Source organism: Oncorhynchus tshawytscha, linkage group LG03, assembly GCF_018296145.1.
Source record: "Oncorhynchus tshawytscha isolate Ot180627B linkage group LG03, Otsh_v2.0, whole genome shotgun sequence".
In the NCBI taxonomy this organism is placed as follows: domain Eukaryota; kingdom Metazoa; phylum Chordata; class Actinopteri; order Salmoniformes; family Salmonidae; genus Oncorhynchus; species Oncorhynchus tshawytscha.
The window spans coordinates 40480770-40504601 of NC_056431.1; the positions used below are offsets into that span (position 1 = coordinate 40480770).

The 23832-nt window shown below is 41.9% G+C and overlaps 1 protein-coding gene across 1 annotated transcript in view; it reads left to right on the plus strand.

The window, feature by feature from the left end:
• Positions 1 to 5344: 5344 nt before the first annotated feature.
• Positions 5345 to 23832, plus strand: part of LOC112235519 (protein Wnt-6-like) — a 29576-nt gene continuing 11088 nt past the window's right edge. The window contains exons 1-2 of the mRNA XM_024403976.2: positions 5345 to 5919; positions 12709 to 12929. Of these exons, the coding sequence (XP_024259744.1) occupies positions 5840 to 5919; positions 12709 to 12929 (301 nt within the window). The 5' untranslated portion in view covers positions 5345 to 5839. The remainder of the gene's footprint in view (positions 5920 to 12708; positions 12930 to 23832) is intronic.

The following is a 23832-nucleotide window of genomic DNA, read 5'->3' on the forward strand; positions in this document are numbered from 1 at the left end:
CACTGGTAGTAACCTTGGCTACTTTGCATACATGCATTGCTCATGAAGATTTCCAAATGCATCTGCGATGCGGTATGCAAATTAAATCAATAACATTTTCACGAGGCAGACGTGCACCAAATCACCGGAAGTTCAACCTATTTTGAGTGTTCCTTGCTATCGGGATCCTTGGGAAGCCCTTACCCAATTGAATTTCAATGGTTAAGGGTTAAGGTTAGGGTTAGGTAAGGATTATGGTTATGGTTAAAGGCTCAATGCAGCCGTTTAAAAAAAATCTCAATACCAATATTTCTGGGTAACAATTAAGTACCTTACTGTGAATTTTCTCAATAAAAATATACAAAAATACACAAAAATGGCTTTTTACTAGGACTGTCTGAGAGTCGTCTGAGTGGGGAGATGAAATCTGAAAAGTAGCTGTTATTGGCAGAGAGGTTTGAAACTCTCCTTCTTATCGGTCTATTAACACATTTTCTGCCTAGTGATGTCACCAGACAGGCCAAAACTCCTTCCCTCCAAAACAGGCAGAAATTTCAGGCAGTCTTTTCAAACATCTCTTAAACTTAAAGGGCATCATACATTTCAAAATGTCACAGTATTATTCCAACCACATAGTGTGGAAATACATATAAAATTCAGAAAATCATGTTTTTGACTGCAATGGGCCTTTAAGGTTATTGTGAGGGTTAAGGTTAGGGTAAGGGTTTAGGGTAGGATTCTGAATAGGGAAAGGGAAATGGGGATGCGTTATCAGTTGTACAACTGAATGCCTTCAACTGAAATGTGTCTTCCGGCACTAACATATTTTGAGTAGGCTATCAGAGATACTCTATATAATGTGTTTAGGTTCCCGAGTGGCACAGCGGTCTAAGGCACTGCATCTCTGTGCTGGAGGTGTCTCTACAGATCCTGGTTTGATCCCGGGCTGTATCACAACCAGCAGGGATCTGGAGTCCCATAGGGAGGCACACAATTGGCCCAGCTTTGTCTGGGTTCGGGGAAGGTTGGGCTGGGGCAGGCCTTCATTGTAAAATAACCATTTCTCTTAACTGACTTGCCTAGTTTAAAAAAAAAGGTTAAATAAAATGATATATAATGACGAGATAGTCTTGTTTCTGCTCTAACAATGGGAGTCGTTGCAAAGACAGGAAAAGGAGGTGAGATCAGGTGGGAACATTGTAGCCAATGAGAGGGCAGATACTCGTGTGTGAACGACAGAAACAACTCAAATATAAAGTCGTTTTTCTCAAAGTTGCCAAAATGCCACGTGCGTCCACTTATATCAGAATATTCATAACAACCTAGATATATTATGGCACTTGTATTCGATCAAATAAGCCTCACTTAGAAAATTAGCAATCACATATTTTTGCTGACCAAATCCGACACTCTCAAATACCTCCATGCAAAAAAATCCCCACATGGTCTGATTATCGCTATATTCTCGCGTGGATAGATTTTGACGGGAGTGGGGCTTCGCTTCGCCTCTGAGGCTACTCTACTACTCAACCGCTGATTACCAAAGTCGCACTCGCAAGCAACGATCATCACATCAATTATGGTCCCCTGGACGGCCGCAGCAGTAGGCTACTGGTTTTCATGCTGATTCAGACCTGTGACACCAGAGACCGGTTCAGGGGGGCGCAGAACGTTCAGAGAGATTAAATGTAGCATATTGAAAATTATTGTATCATCCACATTATCCTTAATGTAGAATACTGTAATACTGCATGGAATCGTATAGTGTTTTAATAAGATCTCTCTCTATGTTTATAAGTTCATGGCACATCTCATAAAATAATTGATGACATCAAAGCTCACACTACAGTGTAGCCAAGGCTAGTCATGAATTCTTTCCTCTCTTCTCTCTGAAGCGTCCTTTACATATATTTCCACAATGTGGCGCTATATACTAATAAACCATATCATTGTTTTTCCAGACAAAACGAATAAAACAAATATTTCCAAAGTAGCAGGGCTTGACTATGTAGTGTACCCACTGTACATACCAATCACGAGGTATCATAATGAACAATAATGTAGTGAAGGTAATGAAAAGAAAAGTAATATAAAGGAAATGTTTTTTTTTTTCAAAAGTAAAGAAACTATTATCATCAATGTTGTTGTACATGCTAGGGAATGCATTTCTCCCACGGTTGCACACTGTGGCCCGACTATGTTTTACTACTGTACATCTCATTGTGAGCACTGTGCATGACCTGGAGTTATCATTCCAGTGATCCGTGTGTGGCCTGTTAACTTCTGATCACCTCCCTGCAAACGTGCAACACAAGGAAAAGACCTCTGAGAGAGCATTCTCACCCGGGAGAGATTCACTAGTAGTACATAAATACTGTATTTCCTTTGTAAGACACCGGCACTGTTGACGCAAGGCAGCACACGGAGACACATGTTGAGTGAGCGAAAATTCAGAAGCAGCAAATGTTATCTCCTTTTGTCTCTTTTGTCTTTTCAACACAGGCCCAAGATAAGAACACATCTGTAGTGCCATGGCTTTGTGTAAAAGGACCCTGCCCAATAGGACAGATCTTGGTGAAATAAAAGCAGCTGTGCGTGTAAGTGATAGGCACACTATCAGATCGACACTATCCGAGAGACAGTGGGTCTCACTTTCACGCAATTGATTGGACCAAACCTAATCTAATAAACAAAAGTTCAACAGTGATGCTATTATGGAGTATTAAAAGTGACGCACTTGGAAGATGCGAAAACCGCTGGAATCAATTATGTTTTCAATAGGCTGGCCCGATTCTAAGGGGACAATTTGCTGCTGAGGGGGTGAGCTCATGATCAGTAAAAAATGTAACACGTTTTTACAGTCAGAATGCGTAATCTGCATGGGAATTAGGTTTGTGTCGAGGAAGCACGCGGTCTGGACTCACCGCAAAGGGTCATAGGTGACAGTGCAGACAAGTGACATTGATTTGTAGGTGTCAACACCAACGGGCCTTGCCTATGTGAGAATACGAGAAAATCCTTTTTTTTTCTCTGTGCAATTTACTCTGAGCAATTTACTGTTTTCCTAAAAACATTTACACAATTTTGATGAAAATATTTGCTGTAGTCAGGACATCATATCATATGACATATGACAACAACACAATTTATTTTTCCAAACAGACAGATATGTGGTATCATGTGGCAATATTGATGTTTTCTAATAACATTTCCTCACCGGTTATGAAAAAAATGACTGTGGTTTGTTTAAAAAGGTCAAGGCACATACACATCATGCAAGTTTGACTTAGCCTTAATTTAATTTGGCATATAAAATATGATGTGTGATGGGATTTCGAATCATTTTGGATGACAATCGCAGGGGAATCCATTGACAGGCTTTTTTTTGCCAGATTAAGGGGATTTTGTAAGATTTGAGAAACAAAGGGCTAATGTGTGGTAGAAAGATGAGGCTCTGGTAACCAGAGATAGGAGGTGCAATCCCATGGCAGACAGTAGGTCATGGTTGGACGAAGGCAGTGTGAAAAGGTGAGTACGCTGAGCCACGTTGCAAGCGCGAAGTATGAAGCACATGCTAGCAGTACAAGGGATTGTTGAAGCACTGTCAGCTAAAGACATACTCTAGTTCTGCTTAGGGCTGTTCCCAGGAACACTCAGCCAAGGCCCCAGGCTCAACACCCTGCTGTACTTTGAAATGGGATCTTTATTGTCCATAAAGTTTAAGCCAAGTATGAAGAATCAGTCTTCCCTAACAAAAACACTCACCCATACAGAGAGAGAGAGGGGAGGGGGGACTACAAGTGGAGTAGTCATGCTTGCAATTATGCCTCAGTTAAATATAGACGAGGAGTGATAACCCAATTTTCATAACTTTATTATATGATTATGAGTGCAATTCATATAAATAGCAGAGCATTTTTTTTGCAGGAATTCCAAAAATGTAAGGGTAGATTTACGTAGGCCAATTTATTGGATTAGGTCAAATGTAATGTATTGCACTCAAAGCTGGGACATGAACTGTCTGCATGTGGTTAATAAAGAGAGACTTCAAACTTGATACAAAATTGCACAGAAAATACACAGTTCAGTCTACTTTTAATTGTGTCCGACATGTGATCTTGATTTTACTGTAGGTCACACAACAACAACAAAACTTTAGATTCAATGTCTGCTTTGTCACATGACCCATTGATGACACAATCAGCCAGATATCACTTTTTTTTCTTTTTTTAATCTAATGATAAATTGAACTATCATTACAGTGACACACCTGCGGCTTAGACAAAACTCTTCCATATCTCACCTTTGAAGTTGGAGGGAAAACAAAAGGTATGAATCAAAGAGACCTGGACATGAGATAGTAGACAAGGCTCCTCTTCTTTCCTCTTAGCTGCTCAGGGCTATAAGAGAGAGAAATGAAAAATGCAAATGAGACTAGTGAAATTACCTGTTTGCTTGTGTTTATATTGTGATTGATTGGATCACTGTATTGGAATGCAGGGGTGAATCTTTGATGGGCTACATGAAGACAGAGATCTTGAATTTCAAGTGGGATGCCCTTGGCAACTCTAAAAGGAGATAAGTAGATGGTAATCCTATCTAAAATATGTATGACACATGGGCACAAAGTGTCCTTTTGTCGTGAAAAGATTGTAAATCATTTATTAACGACTAATATGAAAAAATAGAATGTGAGCTCAGCAAAGAAAAAGCACTGAGAAGGTTTTTCCATACAGTATAATGTAAACAAATCATAAAATATATTTCAGCACAGACGGAGGTAATAGCCCAAAGATTACCTTAGGCTATTTGTCCTGAATAAATAAATACAAATATAGATGAATGGATGAGCAGAAACATATTATCTCTCTCTCCCTCAATAAATATTTTTGATGAAAAAGTTATTGCCTTTCCACAACTGTTACAGTTGCAATGGAAGTTGGCTTTACTGGTCTATTGGTCTACTTTATTTCGGAAAAACAACTTTGGGTCTACATCGTTTCCCCAGAAGTATGCATGTTCACATTATCAACAGATATTGGCAAATGTGACAAAGGTATGCAACACCTGAAAGCTCTAATTTCTTCACTATAAACACACAGGGGAAAATGTTTCCCTTTCTCTGCCATTCTGATGTAAAACATATTTTTTTGCACACAGTCAGGTTCTTCCAACTAATTATCCCGTTTTTCTGAGTGACAAAATAGGTCTTCACTTGGCCCGAAGCGACATCATACCAGGTGGGAGATGAGCGCATATTTTATGCAAAGGAAGTACATTCCCACTTGAAACGTGCATTAGAGCGCAGACACCCGGATAAATTTGCGGGCTTTGCGCCTACCTGTGAATCGAAAAGTACCCGACACTTCGATGCCGAGTAAAAATTTACAGTTGTTGCCAAGGCCAATAGATTGTATTACTTTTGCACTAAAACGTTAGCATTGATTGTCCTCACGGAATCTGCTGGTCCATGGGTTTACTTTTCTGCCCAAGGTCTGGCTACATTCCATCACCCCCGGGGCTGTAGTATCCTTGCTGCCAGATTAAAATCGCTGTGCTATTGGAATTTGGGTGTTTTAGTCAGGACGTGCTTGTCACCTCTGCCTCTGGTGTTTCAGTCTTGAATCTATCTGCCAGAGAGACGACTATGAAGAGGTTAACACATTTCATCACGATGTCTCTTCCCTCCTGACCGTGTAATCGAACTTTAAGTGGTGCATCCAAAGAGGGGTTCAAATGACTTTTTGAGCATTTAGTGGGTGTGCTGAATCCAATGAAAACAACAACACCTTAATTGAATTGGGGATTGGCGCCTCTCACTTTTTAATTTAACGTTGTTGTTTTTTTAAGGACACTCATCATGACGATTCCATTATCTCGGACTCAACTAGCCCTGTTTTTCATCCTCCTGTGTCCGGTCAATATCATTGGGTTATGGTGGTAAGTCATGCTACAAACAATTAACATGTGCGTCAAATTGAGTTGCTAATGTAAATATGGTTTCTTAGAATACGTTATTATGATGTTATGTAAAGGTTATGTTTTGCACGCGCCCATGGTTGATATCTGGCTAAAGATTGGCATGATGTTAAGATGTACTCAAATACATGCAATTCTGAATTTGACTTTATTGATACAACCACTATTCAAAGAGCCTCGTTTTGACAAGTGTAATAACATGGTAATACTTTTGTTGACCTTGACCGCACTGTGAAGCATTTCGTAATACTTAGCCTACAATTACATACTAATTAAACGTTTTCGTTTTCTTTATCTATCACCACCTCCCTACTGCAAACTCACTCAAAACAATTGTAATGACTGATCAGACAATCTCTAAAAATGTCTTAACGAACCACAACATTTATTTTCAATAAAGCATTTTTTATTGTTGGTAACAAACTAATATCTAAAATGTGGTTAAGTAACTCAATGAAATCAACAATAAAAAACTAAAGTCCCTAATGTTATGACTCAGCTAGCCAAAAAAGATTCAGCTTCAGCTTGTGGAGGTCTGCAATTGCCTGTTGTAAAAACAGAGATATTAGGGAGGTCAGAGTTGGAATTTTTTCCTGTGGACCTTGAGGCAGTGGATATGTCATCATAAAACAATTATTTGTTCAGTACTCTGAGATGTATGAGACTTAAAAAGACACAAGACAGATTATTTTTTTCTGAAGTATAATCAATTCATTTCAGACACGCACATCTGAAGAGGGATGTTTAACTAAATCAAACCTTTTCAAGTTTGAAGGCCAGCTATTAGTACTGCTAAACTGTGAACCTCTCTCCCCAAAGACAAAATTGGAGTACTCAGGTGAGCACACCTGGAGGTCCTGCAGTTTGACAGGACAAAGATGCTTTCTGTTGAGAGCTGTGCATGCCATCTCACTCCTGTCTCTCTGCCCCTTGTCTTTAAAAGCAAATGGTTGTCAGCCCGACCAGACAGACAGGATGCCATTTGTGGGGGTAGATGAAACGTCTCTGAGATAAACCTCTTCTTTCAGAGCTTCTTTGATTAGGCTCTAATCATTTTGGCAGAGAGCAGTGAAGACCAGAGAATTTGGAATGCCTTTGCAAGTTTCAGGACAAGTAAACTCCCGGTCCTCCTGGCTGTGTGTGGGTCATGGTCTGGCAGGCAGCCAGGAGTGTGGCCCACAGGTGTGCATATAGCGTGTGCCATTTCCACTCATCCGCTCCTGGAATGGGTTCTGGGCCAAGCTTCAGCTCGGCATCATCTGTAGAGAAGCACTTCATTATACCAGATCGTTATCAAATCAAATCAAACATCACATTTTATTTGTCACAATGCCCCGAATACAACAGGTGTAGACCTTACAGTGAAATGCTTACTTACAAGCCCTTAACCAACAATGCAGTTTTAAGAAAATACCCCCCCAAAAGTAAGAGATAAGAATAACAAATGATTAAAGAGCAGCAGTAAATAACAATAGCGGGGCTATATACAGGGGGTACCGGTACAGAGTCAATGTGCGGGGGCACCGGTGTCGTGGTAATTGAGGTAATATGTACATGTAGGTAGAGTTATTAAAGTGACTATGCATAGATAATAACAGAGAGTAGCAGCAGCGTAGAGGGGGGGCAAAGCAAATAGTCTGCGTAGCCATTTGATTAGCTGTTCAGGAGTCTTATGGCTTGGGGTAGATGCTGTTTAGAAGCCTCTTGGACCTAGACTTGGCACTCCGGTACCGCTTGCCGTGCGGTAGCAGAGAGAACAGTCAATGACTAGGGTGACTGGTGTCTTTGACAATTTTTAGGGCCTTCCTCTGATACCGCCTGGTATAGAGGTCCTGGATGGCAGGAAGCTTGGCCCCAGTGATGTAATGGGCCGTACGCACTACCCTCTGTAGTGCCATACCAGGCAGTGATGCAACCTGTTGGAATGCTCTCAATGGTGCAGCTGTAAAACCTTTTGAAGATCTGAGGACCCATGCCAAATATTTTCAGTCTTGTGAGCATTATTAGGTTTTGTCGTACCCTCTTTATGACTGTCTTGGTGTGCTTGGACCATGTTAGTTTGTTGGTGATGTGGATCCAAGGTAATTGAAGCTCTCAAGCTGCTCCACTACAGCCCCATTGATGAGAATGATGTTGTGCTCGGTCCTCCTTTTCCTGTAGTCCACAATCATCTCCTTTGTCTTGGTCACGTTGAGGGATAGGTTGTTGTCCTTGAACCACACGGTCAGGTCTTTGACCTCCTCCCTATAGGCTGTCTCATCGTTGTCGGTGATCAGGCCTACCACTGTTGTGTCATCAGCAAATGTAATGATGGTGTTGGAGTCATGCCTGGCCGTGCAGTCATGAGTGAACAGGGAGTACAGAAGGGGACTGAGCACGCACCCCTGCGGGGCCCCCGTTTTGAGGGTTAGCGTGGCGGATGTGTTGTTACCTACCCTTACCACCTAGGGGCGGCCGTCAGAAAGTCCTGGATCCAGTTGCGGAGGGAGGTGTTCAGTCCCAGGGTCCTTAGCTTATTGATGAGCTTTGAGGGCACTATGGTGTTGAACGCTGAGCTGTAGTCAATGAATAGCATTCTCACATAGGTGTTCCTTTTGTCCAGGTGTGATAGGGCAGTGTGGAGTGCAATAGAGATTGCATCATCTGTGGATCTGTTGGTGCGGTATGCAAATTGGAGTGGGTCTAGGGTTTCTGGGATAATGGTGTTGATGTGAACCATGACCAGCCTTTCAAAGCATTTCAAGGCTACAGACTTGAGTGCTACGGGTTGGTATTCATTTAGGCAGGTTGCCTTAGTGTTCTTGGGCACAGGAACTATGGTGGTCTGCTTGAAACATGTTGGTATTACAGACTCAGACAGGGAGAGGTTGAAAACGTCAGTGAAGACACTTGCCAGTTGGTCAGCGCATGCTTGGAGTACACGTCCTGGTTATCCGTCTGGCCTGTGGCCTTGTGAATGTTGACCTGTTTAAATAGCTGGATTTCTTATAAGCTTCTAGGTTAGAGTCCCGCTCCTTGAAAGCGGCAGCTCTACTCTTTAGCTCAGTGCAGATGTTGCCTGTAGTCCATGGCATCTGGTTGGGGTATGTACGTACTGTCACTGTGGGGACAACGTCCTCGATGCACTTATTGATAAATCCAGTGACTGATGTGGTGTGCTCCTCAATTCCATCGAAAGAATCCCAGAACATATTCCATTCTGTGCTAGCAAAACAGTCCTGTAGCTTAGCATCAGTTTCATCTGACCACATTTTTATAAACCGAGTCACTGGTGCTTCCTGCTTGAATTTTTGCGTGTAAGCAGGAATCAGAAGGATAGAATTATGGTCAGAATTGCTAAATGGAGGGTGATGGATAGCTTTGTACGCATCTCTGTATGTGGAGTAAAGGTGGTCTCGAATTGTTTTCCCTCTGGTTACACATTTAACATGCTTATAGAAATGAGGTAAAACTGATTTAAGTTTCCCTGCATTAAAGTCCAGGAGCGCAGCCTCTGGATGAGCGTTTTCCTGTTTGCTTATGGGGGTATACAGCTCATTGAGTGCGGTTTTAGTGCCAGCATCAGTCTGTGGTGGTATGTTGACAGCTATAAAAAAAATACAGATGAAAACTCTCTTGGTAGATGTGGTCTACAGCTTATCATGATATACTCTACCTCAGGTGAGCAAAACCTCGAGACTTCCTTAGATATTGTGCACCAGCTTACATGAATGCATAGGCCCTCGCCCCGTGTCTTGCCAGAGGCTGCTGTTCTGTCCTGCCGATAGAGTGTATAACCCACCATCTTTATGTTCTTAATGTCGTCGTTCAGCCATGACTCGGTGAATCGTAAGATATTACAGTTTTTAATATCCCGTTGGTAGGATAAACGTGCTTTCAGTTCGTCCCATTTATTTTTTCAGCGATTGAACGTTAGCTAGCAGGACGGAAGGCATGGGCAGATTAGCCCCTGGTCGCCTGAGCCTCACAAGGCACCCGGATCTCTTTCCGCGAAATCTCAGTTTCCTTCTCCATCGAATAACGGGAATCTGGGCCTGGTCGGGTCTCTGTATTATGTCCCTCCCGTCCGACTCCTTGAGAAGAACTCTTCGTCCAGTTTGAGTTGAGCAATCCCAGTTCTGATGTCCAGAAGCTCTTTTCAGTCAAAATAGACTGTATCAGCAACCTTATGTACAAAACAAACAAAATAGCAGGGTTGGTTGAGATCCAATAAGACGGCAGCCTTCCCCTCTGGCGCCATCACAGCACCAAATCCAATCGTGCACAACACTGACGCACCACTGCTGTCTGTCACACGTTTGTCTTGCAATAAGTGACAACGTGAGGTCTCATTCAATGACAGGGCTTGGCCTGGGGCTGCTATGTACACTGTTTCATCACAGAGCATGTGGCCTCCACCAATTTTCAGACATTGAAGTTTTTCAGTGCGCGCATGGACCTCATGTGGTCCTCACTTATTGCAAGACACACATGTGACGGAGAGCGTCGGTGCGTCGGTGTTGTGCAGGATTTGTTCAGGATTTGAGTTTTAGAGCCGATTGTGCCGTGGCTCGGCGACACGAACCAGAGAGCTGAACACAAGCCACTCTCCACAGCTAGGGTTCCAGCCTTGTCATGACCGACTTCGTATCCACCATAGCCGGCATAGAGAATTAGGAGGACGAAATGTATTGTTTTGCAAAGTGAGAAAAAAAGCCTTTATATCTATGGCCATGCACTTCATAATATCACTTGAGGTCCACACAAAGCTAGACGAACAGCTTATCTCCAAACGATCATGATGGCCCACATGGAGACTAGATTATTTGGATACATGTCCTTTATCAGTGTTTCCCTTTCTATTTTGGTCTCTGGTTATCTCTGTGATATTTCATGCAAGGCACTGTTTGGAGGGCTCTTGATGGCGTAGATGGTAGTGCATCCTCCTTTCTCCCGTGATAAGACTCTGTTTCAGCATTATCGTGTCCAGGAGCATTACCGTGACTGATAAAGGAGACGGAATAATGAACACATTGCATGGACGTGGAAGATTGATTGCTTATCTGATTTTGTAGTTCCGATATGTGTGCTTTTATAGAGATCCCTATCCTTTCATATTCAACACTGATAACATTGTGTTCCTCATAGTGAGTGCTTTGTTCAGGTCGGTCCTGGTTTGTATTGACACTGGAACACAGCATGGTGTTCAAGACAGAGAAATGTCTTCATCATACATATTGCCGGAGCCATATTCAGACCGCATGATTCGTCCTTGCCAGTGTTCTAGCTGCTTCGGCTGCTCGTGTGATATAAAAGCCTTGCTTTTGAATTGGGCGAGGAGGGTTTGCCCTTTCACTTTGACAATGACACAGGACTTGGAGAAGGAACTCAAACATGGTCTGCTTCTTTTTTCTTTTTTCTTTTTTTTTTACGAGTCTACACCTCCTGCTGTAAAAACCGGTCCCTTTTTTGTGAGCAGCTTGCCGAGCCAATTTCAAAGCTATGATCCTGGCTCGCAGATCCCCCCAGGTTTGACGATCCATGACACGTCAGATAATCAGGGGTTGTTAAGACTCGGTGTGTCTGCTAAGTTCTGGATCTGCCCATGTCACTTGCACTTGGGTGTGGAATCATTGGATCTCAGATCTGTGTAGGTATACTATAGCGCGCCGAAGATGTGTTCCCCTGTGATCCGTTTCCATAGAGACGTTGCCAATACATCATCAGTAACTGGCAGTAGGATGTCAGGATCCCAGAAGCCGGTGACGCTGGACTGTCGGAGTCAAGTTCTCACACTTCAGTGAAGACAGCTCACATTGTGGGCATTAAGCTACTGTTCAATCCCCGCTTTTAGGGCAGTGTGAATTATTAGGCTTTCAATCATTTTTCTATACTTAATCTGTGCAGCCATTATGGTATTTTGTGTACAGTATGTTGGCAGTTACATTTTAGTTTTCCATGACGCTATGGCTAAAAAAGGTGCATCTAACTACAAATAATTGGTATTTTGATTGAATCACAGATATACAGTGACATTTCAGACATTGATATATAAATGGTTTCGACTTAATAATGTAATTGACTTACTGGAGATGGGATGCATTACATTTTAAGAGCAACGGTCCTGTCTCATGCTTCTTATCAGACCACAAATGCTTGGGATTGGCAAGAGTGCTTGTTTGACTTCTTAAAACAAACTCACAAGGCAGATGAATGTTATTAGTCAGGAAGATTAGCTGTGACACGGGTGAGTGAAAAGCAATGAGGTATTCTCACACACTCCGACTCCCACATAATGATAAAAACGGACCCGAGCTTTACGGATCACATCAGCTGAACTGGAGTCAGATGCAGAGTTATTGAATCGAGGGAACAGGAGGATGGGGCTGTTCTCACATTATGTCATAGCAACTGTCACGAGAAGGACTGGCGAGAGTTCACAGTGTTGAACCCGAGGCCCGTACTCCCATTAGGAATTGAAATAAACAATTTTCCTAAAGGGTAAACATACATCTGTCAACGCTAGGTAAGAAACCCGGCAATTAAAATGCAGCTCTCTAGCTCCTTTTTATGTTTCCACATCACTGCAGCTTTACTATTTCTCTCCACACCCGATGTCAGGTAATCAAACGGCCTAATAGAAGAACACATACATTTAGCTTTAGTGATACTTATATGGAGTAAGAGTAAGACACGAACAAAACATCATAATGCTATGCGGCTGTAGTGTGAGTTGTAGTCACAGTCTATCTGTTGTATGCTTCCCTGTAGGGCAGTGGGGAGCCCTCTGGTCATGGACCCCAATAGTATCTGTCGGAAGACCAAGCGACTAGCGGGCAAGCAGGCCGAGCTGTGCCAGAACCAGCCAGAGATCGTCCACGAGGTCGCCAAGGGTGCCAAGCTGGGTGTGCGGGAGTGCCAGTACCAGTTTCGTTTTCGCCGCTGGAACTGCACCAGTCAGAACAAGTACTTTGGCAAAATACTCCAACAAGGTGAGTGAGCACTTGTCATTATGGAAAATAGGACCCTGTGATAATTTCCCCCTAATCTTTCCAATAGCTCCACATACACACTGCTTTCCTGACATAGAAAATAATAATCTAAGTGCCTTTCAAATGGTTTAACAGTGTCTCACTTAAGACGTGACCCCTTGACCTTTGAGTGCACAGCCAATGGCCTCACTTCAACTTTACTCTGATCCAAAGTGCAGTGGAGAACAAGGCCAGCTGTTGTATGTTAACAAGACTGATTTACACTTGACTGCTCCTCTTTTGCATCAAATTGCAAACTCCAAATTACCTCCTAAATTGCTTCTCATATAACCACTGATCTCTACCATTGTCGGTGCTCTTTGAACTGAGTAATAAAACAAATGTAGGCCCTGCTACTATGCAATTATTCTCTTGCTTTTTGTACGTTGTCTCCTCCCGTTGCACTTTTTTATGCTTGCTTATTAATAGAGACCATTCTGTGTGTACCAACAAGGAAGTGTTTTGTCAACAAACCACCGTTTAGCTCCAGTATAGTGTATCCATTATTGGTTTTATCTTCTACTATCTACCTAATGCATGCCTTCGGTTGTTGGAAGAATCTTTTGAGCAGGTCTTTCATATTCAAAACAATTAGAGTACCGTTGCAAGCAGCCTGCTGGCGTTGACAGAATTCCTGTTCTTTACCGTCATTAGTCTGACACAAGAAGTGTCCATTATAACTTTCCCTTCAAGATTTTGTCTCGAAGAACCGCCGCTTAGTTCTAAAGACTAAATTCGGAGTCAAAAAAATATCTCATGCCGTTGCCATTTAAGTCATTACAGATGAAGCCTTTAATCTCTTGAGGCAAAGCTAAGTATTCTGCAGGCGCTTTAAAGTTATTTTGTTCGCTCGGTGAGGAATATGTGGGTATTAAGATGATACCTTCTATAGCGCTAGATTATATACATCATCTTCCTTTAAACTGTGGTTTGCAACATTCCTGTTTTGCTGCTGAGAGTCAGCAGAGGGCAGAGTGCCTGTGGTGCGGTTAGTCTCCTCTGGTCAGATGTGAATCCAACCATCAGATGTTGATCCAAGGAACATCTAGAACATTGATCTGACCTGGTTTTATGTGACCGCTCTTATTGGACTGGGCCCGGTTTCCCGATAGCGATGGAAATGATGCTTACTAAAGTGTTTTAACGATGCATCTTTCCTACAACGGCCGACGATGTAACGTGAGTTTCCCGAAACACCACGCAGAAAGAACGTTCGCGAAGTGCATCGTTGGACCATTTGTCGATACTGAGAGGAATGAAAGAAAGGCAGTGCAGCTCCCTGATCAGCTTTCTCCATTCAAATCTTACCGTAGCTTTAGAATTATTCCACAATACTGATGACAGACCAGCTCCTAGAGAGCTATCACCATATGGCTGCAAGTATTGAGGTGGCTCACTCTAGTGCTTACTCTATAATAATGCACTAAATCACAGATTAATTTGGCACTTCATTGCACACGTTGTTACACATCATGAAATATACTGAGGCGTTACAGGCAGTGTAGCCTACAAATAGAACTCAATTGACTGAACAATAAATATATATGTGTATTATATTGTACTGTGTTTTGTTTTAATGCAGTCATCTCAGAATCATCTTTTTATTCTTCGCTTGTTAAATTGCGAAGACAAAATTGTATCGCAAACAGCTTGATTCTATGTTAAGCAGAGATCTTCTGTGTGTAAAGCGACGCGGAACGGCAAAAGATAATCTAACAACTACCTTAGCTGTTCTATATGAGTGGTCTGAGACGGTCAGTAGATAACAAGTGTTTTCAAGTGCAACTTTACTTATGATGGTTTTGGGAAACAACTCGGATATTTAATGATGCTCCTACGAAGGTTCTAACAAAAACCAGTGTAACTAGATGTAACTATATGTAATCGAAAAGGTCATTTACGTAATCTCCAAAAGTAATTATTTATCACGAGAGAGCCATAAACAATAACTAGTAATGCTGCATACTCTAAAAAAAAATGTTATAAATTGCTGAGGTGTACCCAATTTTGAGGACACAAGCTCAAGCAGAGTACAAATACGATAAAAAATATCTATGTATTTTGTATTCAACAAAACTGTATGAATAAGGCTCAAAATGACTTATATGCTTTCTAAATATAGTATAATGAAATTATAAAATGACTAACTATAAGATTTCACCCTTCTAATAACTGTAAAATACATATTTGTATGTTTAGTGTTAGAGATCAAAACATCTGCCTCCACTGCTGTGAATGTCTCACTGAGCTCTAGCTTGGCTTCCTGAACTCCTTAGGTGTTCATCTCATCTAAGACAAACATAATGTGTTTTTTGTTAAAATCTATGAATTATTTTAGAATAATGGCTTTTTTAAAATCTCTGAATGTGCAGTTGTGACAAAATCACTCTCTCCTGCTGCACTATTAAATAAGGATTGCAGGCATGTGCTTGGTCAGTGGCTGTGACGTAGGGTTCAGCCAGGAGTTGATGGACAGTTGGAAGAGCGAATTAAATGGTAGGAGGGACATCCCAGCTTCAAGTGGTTTCATATTTCACACACGCCCTACGTCACACAGGAAGACAAAATATACTACTGTGTCTGTAGGAACCAGGGCTATCGCTCAATGCAAGCCATGTTGATCGACAGTGTCCACAGATCAATTCGTAAGCCAAAAAGTTGCTCAGAACCGGTACCAGAACAACGCAGACCCCTAAACAGGGAACTTTACATCTAAGAGGTTTTAAGATGCTTTTGGGAACCCAGGCCCTGATTTGTTCCCAGACAGACGGATCTAAATAGCATCTTTGTAGCTTTCGTTGAGTGTAAATTTAGTGAAGAGTTTTTGCTGTCAGTATAAGGATTACAACATTAGCTACTCCTTTCACTGAGAACTGGAGAACTCAGTGAAACTCCTTGCCAAAATGGCAATTAATCATAAATTCCTCCATGTCTATAGGTATGGCTTAAGTGCTCCTATGTTTTGAAGCATTCCGAACAATTACCAAGATGTAGCTCTAATGACCATTTGTCAGTGCAGGAAGATCTGCAAGGACAGGTTCACTTCCTCACATGCACGCGGCGGGCTGAGGGTGCTGCGCCAAGGAGCTTACATCTTTCTCCCTTTGCAAAAATAACTGGAGGCTTTTTCTTCCTATATTCAAACATATAAACCAGAGATGTTGTTGTGTTGACTTATCGATGCCAGGGGTTTGCTGTGAGCTATGCTGGCTGCTTCGACATGTTGTCTCATGGTTGTAATGAAGTAATTTAGACGTGCTCAGAGACAATATACAGTTGTGACAAGATAGAATAATCATAATTCTTCTGCCACCTCAGGAATGCAGCTCATTATTAGCTCTGTTAAAATGCTCCTGCTTCTGTCTGCTTCTCTGTCAATCATCATTTGGGAGCTTTGCATCGTCTGGACGGGGGGGGAGAGAAAACAAACACCACACATTTGAGGTCTTTCAGTATCTGTCCTTTCTAATGAATGTGACACGCTTAGTCTATGTCCCAAATAGCACCTTATTCAGCGGTCATACGGCCTCCACTCATCACTGTCAAGCACTCCTTAAAACACTTCTGTGAGCAGGCCTTTCTAATTAACCTGGCCGGGGTATCCTGGAATGACATTGACCTCATCCCGTCAGTAGACGATGCCTGGCTAATCTTTAAAAGTGCCTTCCTCACCGTCTTAAATAAGCATGCCCCGTTCAAAAAATGTAGAACTAGGAATAGATGTAGTCCTTGGTTCACTCCAGACCTGTCTGCCCTTGACCAGCACAAAAACATGCTGTGGCGTTCTGCATTAGCATCGAATAGCCCCCATGATATGCAACTTTTCAGGGAAGTTAGGAACAAATATACACAGGCAGTTAGGAAAGCTAAGGCTAGCTTTTTCAAATTTGCATCCTGTAGTACTAACTCCAAAAAGTTCTGTGACACTATAAAGTCCATGGAGAATAAGAGCACCTCCTCCCAGCTGCCCACTGCTCTGAGGCTAGGAAACACTGTCACCACTGATAAATCCACTATAATTGAAAATTTCAATAAGCATTTCTCTACGGCTGGCCATGCTTTCCACCTGGCTACCCCTACCCCGGTCAACTGCCCGGCACCCTCCACAGCAACCCGCCAAAGCCCCCACCATTTCTCCTTTACCCAAATCCAGATAGCTGATGTTCTGAATGAGCTGCAAAATCTGGACCCCAACAAATCAGCTGGGCTAGAGACTCTGGACCCTCTCTTTCTAAAATGATCTGCCGAAATTGTTGCAACTCTTATTACTAGCTTGTTCAACCTCTCTTTTGTATCGTCGGAGATTCCCAAAGATTGGAAAGCTGCCGCTGTCATCCCCCTCTTCGAAGGGGGTGACACTCTAGACCCAAACTGCTACAGACCTATATCTATCCTACCTTGTCTTTCTAAGATATTCGAAAGACAAGTTAACAAACAGATTACCGACCATTTCGAATCCCACCGTATCTTCTCCGCTATGCAATCTGGTTTCAGAGGCGGTCATGGTTGCACCTCAGCCACGCTCAAGGTCCTAAATGACATCATAACCGCCATCGATAAGAGACATTACTGTGCAGCCATATTCAACGACCTGGCCAAGGCTTTCGACTCTGTCAATCACCACATTCTTATTGGCAGACTCGACAGCCTTGGTTTCTCAAATGATTGCCTCGCCTGGTTTACCAACTACTTCTCTGATAGAGTTCAGTGTGTCAAATCGGAACCTCTGGCTGTCTCTGTTGAGGTGCCACAGGGTTCAATCCTCGGGCCGACTCTCTTCTTTGTATACATCAATAATGTTGCTCTTGCTGCTGGTGATTCTCTGGTACACCTCTACACAGATGACACCATTCTGTATACTTCTGGCCCCTCTTTGGACACTGTGTCAACTAACCTCCAGACGAGCTTTAATGCCACACAACTCTCCTTCCGTGGCCTCCAACTGCTCTTAAACGCAGGGAAAACTAAATGCATGCTATTCAACCGATCACTGCCCTCACCTGCTCGCCTGTTCAGCATCACTACTCTGGACGGCTCTGACTTAGAATACGTGGACAACTACAAATACCTTGGTGTCTGGTTAGACTATAAACTCTCCTTCCAGACTCACTTTAAGCATCTCCAATCCAAAATTAAATATAGAATTGGCTTCCTGTATCTCAACAAAGCATCCTTCACTCATGCTGCCAAACATACCCTCATAAAACTGACCATCCTACCGATCCTTGACTTCGGTGATGTCATCTATAAAATAGCCTCCAACACTCTACTCAACAAACTGGATGCAGTCTATCACAGTGCCATCCGTTTTGTCACCAAAGCCCCATACACTACCCACCATTGCGACCTGGATGCTCTTGTTGGTTGGCCCTCGCTTCATACGCGTCGCCAAACCCAATGGCTACAGGTTATCTACAAGTCTCTGCTAGGTAAAGCCCCGCCTTATCTCAGCTCACTGGTCACCATAGCAGCACCTACTCGTAGCACGCGCTCCAGCAGGTATATCTCACTGGTCTTCCCCAAAGCCAATTCCTCCTTTGGTTGTCTTTCCTTCCAGTTCTCTGCTGCCAATGACTGGAACGAACTGCAAACATCTCTGAAGCTGGAGACTCATATCTCCATCACTAGCTTTAAGCACCAGCTGTCAGAGCAGCTCACAGATCACTGCACCTGTACATAACCCATCTATCTACCTACCTCATCCCCATACAGTATTTATTTATTTATTTATTTATCTTGCTCCTTTGCACCCCAGTATCTCTACTTGCACATTCATCTTCTGCACATCTACCATTCCAGTGTTTAATTGTTATATTGTAATTACATCCCCACCATGGCCTATTTATTGCCTTTACTCCCTTATCTTACCTCATTTGCACTCACTGTATATAGACTTTTTGTTTTCTTTTGTTCTACTGTATTATTGACTGTATGTTTTGTTTATTCCATGTGTAACTCTGTGTTGTTGTATGTGTCGAATTGCTACGCTTTATCTTGGCCAGGTCACAGTTGCAAATGAGAACTTGTTCTCAACTAGCCTACCTGGTTAAATAAAGGTCCCATAGGACTCTGGCCAAACTCTCTGGATGAGGTGAGACACTGTGGCATAATGTCATAATGTCAATGAAATGATCCCAGTTAGACATGGGATAAATTGCACTGTAAAAAAAAAGAAAAAAGAAAGTTGTTTCAATTAAATGTGATTAAGTAACACTTTCCGCTGCCTTTCTTTTTGTTTACTCAACTTTTTAGTCAAAGTGTTACCTGAACTTAACAAATTTGGCTCCATCAATAAGAAAAAATAGGCAGGAATTCAGTCAACTTAAAGTGATGGGTTTGCTCAAATGATCTCATATGTTCATTCAACTAGGGTAGCTGGAGTCTTTGACAATTTTTTCAGAGGAAGGTCCTAAAAATTGTCTCCAGCCACCCTAGTCATAGACTGTTCTCTCTGCTACCGCACGGCAAGCAGTACCAGAGCTCCAAGTCTAGTCATAGACTGTTCTCTCTGCTACCGCACGGCAAGCAGTACCAGAGCTCCAAGTCTAGTCATAGACTGTTCTCCCTGCTACCGCACGGCATGCAGTACCGGAGCTCCAAGTCTGGGTCCAAGATACTTTTTAACAGCTTCTACCCCCAAGCCATAAGGCTCTTGAACATCTAATCAAATGCCTACCCAGACTATTTGCAATGCCCCCCTCTTTTACGCTGTGGCTACTGTCTGTTATTAACTATGCATAGTCACTTTAATAACTCTACCGACATGTACATATTACCTCAATTACCTCGACTAACCGGTGCCCCCGCCCATTGACTCTGCACCGGTACCCCTGTATATAGCCTCACTATTGCGATTTTACTGCTGCTCTTTAATTATTTGTTACTGATATATATTTTTTTTTTTTGGGGGTATTTCTTAAAACTGCGTTGTTGGTTAAGGGCTTGTAAGTAAGCATTTCACTGTAAGGTCTACCACCGTTATATTTGGCGCATGTGACAAATAACATTTGATTTGAACTAGAAACTATTATTTGGACGTCTTAGGCTGTGGAACGAGTTACACACAGTGCTTTTAACATACAATGTTTTCAACGTACAGATTTGACACACATTGACCTACTTGATTACATTGTGCATGTACACAGTAATTAGTATTCAACATGTCCTCAACCTGGTATTTGAACTCAGAACCTCTTGGTTCACAGCATTACAATATTCCTGCTACATCATCATCATCATCATCATAATGTCTGTGTCAATTACTGATTCCACCTGTATTGCTACACTTTGCACTTCACTGTAAATCTGAGCTCTGTTAAAAGTACACTCAAGAAAAGCTATTATGTTCATCATAGTGATTCAGGAGTAACATTAAAACAGAGTAATATGCTCCGCCAACATTAGACAACTATACAGAAAAAACAAGAATCACTTAAATAAGTCCATCAAATCAACGATGAGAGAATAGTCAGGTGAAGTGAAAATTGTCACAGACATGGTCGCGTAGCAGGAAGCTTGGAATGCCATGAACCAAGAGGTTGTGAGTTCAAATCGTAATTAGTGTATGAATGAACATGCGAAATGTATGTCAACGTGTGTCAACTATGTACATTGGAAACATTGTGTGTTAAAAGCAGTGTGTGTGTGTGGGTGTAAACAGTTGCACACCCTTTTTTAGTTAAGCTTCCCTCCAAAAACAAGTTTAACAAACACCATTTTTACCAAAGTTTTCTCAAGATGGAGCTAAGTTTGGGCCAAATAAATGTTTTAGTTCAGGTAACACTTGGACCGAAAAGTTGAGTAAATGAAATAAAGGCTGTAGAACCAGTTACTTAATAATAATTAGTTGAAACACCTAGATTATTATTATTTTTTTTTTACGGTGTGGACAAAATATGAATGAACATACAAAACGTTACGTACCACTGCGAACATTAAAGTCATGTACTATCCACTTGTTTTTAGGAAATTACTGTTCTCGGTAATGATCTACCACCGTAATTGCCTTAATCTCTGTTGTGTTAGAACCGATTAGCCCTGAAGTGTTAATTACATAGGGCTTATCCTGATCCTGTGTCAGGCCCTGACACTGATACGATCAAAGTGGAGATGTTGCCTCTTCTCTCTGTTCTAAACTCAGATAAAAGAGGGTATAATGGCTTTGTTGTATCAGGTAACACCGTGCCACTTTAGATTACACTCTCACGGGTCCACTGGAGTTCAGCTACTGTAGCTAAATCGTCTCTCGTGTTTCCTCAATGTCATCTTTTTATTCACAGTAGTGTGCGTCCGTTGAACACCAGTGTTCAGCCACAGTCTTAAACATTCCTCTGGTTGTAAGTTGAGGGCTTGAGTGGGTCACAGGGCCTTGGACTAGAAATCCAGGGTCCAGGAATGGTCGGAAGAATTGCAATATTTACCTGAAGCTTACTCCGCAGAAAGCACGACTGGGTGATCTGAAAAGTCATAGTCTATCGATCAATATTATAATGCATGATGAAAGAAATACTGTATGTGTTGATTGAGAGATAAACAGAGCAGCTGCATTTCGTCAATTTTCGGATTATAGTCAAATCTGTGCGATATAAGGCTACGCATCATTTTCAAGGTGAAATGCGTGTCGTTTTGAGTACGTGTGTTTGTCTGCTTGATGCATGTTTAGGGATTGCTTGGTGTACTCACTGTTCTGTAAGTCTCAAGGTAACAGAATGGATTTCAGAGATGCAATGAGATATGTGCTGTACAAGACTTGAACTTCCCCTGGTCTGTGGCACAGGGCAGCAAAATCAATCAACCAAAATGATTCACACTCATCAGGCTGTGTCACATGTACTGCTGCATAGAGGGGCCCTGGGTTTCCTCGATTCATTTGAACCTGAACGCATGCATCATTGACTCAAAGATTGAGTATTATATGATCTAATTCCTTGCAAAGCCCCTTCTGGCACCAAGTTATGTCCCAGGCAGGCCTAGGCGTAGGCTGCTGGAGGATTTTGGGGGAATATTTGTCTCTGGGGAAAATAGAAAAATGGTGTTCATTCAAATCAAGATATTTTTTTTTTAAATCTTTTTTTCATAACCTCTTCTTTCTTTGTCATGTAAGCATGTTTTTATTATCTTAGTCAAGGGGCTGGGTCACATGATACAACTGAACAGACATACTTTTTGATTGTGTTATAACGTTTCATTTCACTTCTATGAATGAAATGTCTTCTTTCCAATATAGACACGATGATTGCATTGCTCAGGATAAAGACGAGCGAGCAGGGGCTAAAGACGAGCGAGCCCGAGGGACATTACTGAAACACCTATGACTGTAGCTTGTCTAGACATCGACCTCCTCAGAGATTCTGTGGAGGCTGATTAGTTGTCTACGGTTCGATTTCTCTTTGCATCGTTTTAATCTCCGCCTCTCCAACTGAAACAGTAAACAGGAGTGACTGTTAGACATTTACCCATAATCCCTCTATGGACGCGTAGCAAATGGCACCCTATTCCATATATGGGTGATTCAACAGAAGAGGGGTACATTGCTGTCCCACCCCAAAAACAACTATTAAAACATTTAAAATTATGCCTAGGAATGCTTTAATTCATTCCAAGGCAATAACAAACATATTGTTACATTAATATAGTACAAAATCATTGTTTATACACCTATTTCTATTGAGAGGTGGCTGTCCCAAACCCTGACTCCTAAAGCACATCTTGATTTATGATCTTTTTGTTTTTACCCCTATTATTTCAATAGAACATGTTGAGTTGTTCTATAATTACATTGAAAGACGCTGTTCTAATCAGTAGTTTTGTTCGTTTTTTTAAAGATCCCCCCCCCCCAAAAAATGCTGTCCCACCTTTTGATGACACTACCGAAACACACACATTAAAAGACTGCAGAATTAATTAAGTGATGATGCCAGTGTTTGGAGGATATTGGCATGGGTGCTGTTAGGCCCGAGACAAAGTGCCAATATATCCTCCAAACACTGGCTTCGAGGGGCAATCTCTCGCTTCTATACAACGGGTTACCAACATATTCAAATAATGGTTGACATATTTTCATTAAAAACATTATTTTGATTAATTTCTTCATACTATACTATTTCATCCGTCCACAATATATAGTCCCGACACAAATCTAGGGTTGCTACCCAAGCCGGTTGGTCATTCGTTCTATCGGTTCGGTTGCCAGAGACACGACCCAGTCATTCAGACTTTTTGTTCTGTATCTATGGACACGACCCAGTCGTTCATTCTAAATGTTCCATTGCCATACTGGCTGGCAACGTTCTTATCTCTTGCTTGCTATCTAGCCAACGACGGCTAATTTATAGCCACGTCAAAAAGTGCAGCCAGAATAACAGGAAATTAGCTGCATTTGCTTTTGTTTAAGCTGTTTTCTATTGACATTTAATTGGATACATCCATAACAATGAGCTAACGAGGCACGATTTCACCTGGCATAGAACACTTGCTCATTAGTCAGGACACTGTTGTTCAGAGGAGCTAGCCAACAACACAGCTAACACAATCGTCCCAACCACTTTCATTACTATAGGACAGCTGGAGATCGAATTTGAATATTGAAACAATGTTACAAATGTCAGAGAGACAGACAGCAAGGTTTATACAAATCTCTGCTGTTGAAAACGAAATGTTAGTCTAAAATAAATGTGAGATAATGTCAAGATCAAGTTTATAAATTGCGCAGTCAGATAGAACAGAGTAAATAGGCATTTTAACGTCATAGATTTAGCCGGTGCTAACTTGTGGAATAGACACTGGCTGGAATGCTGTTTTAACCAATCAGCATTCAGGATTAGACCCACCAGTTGTATAATATGCCTTAAGCCACACCCCTACA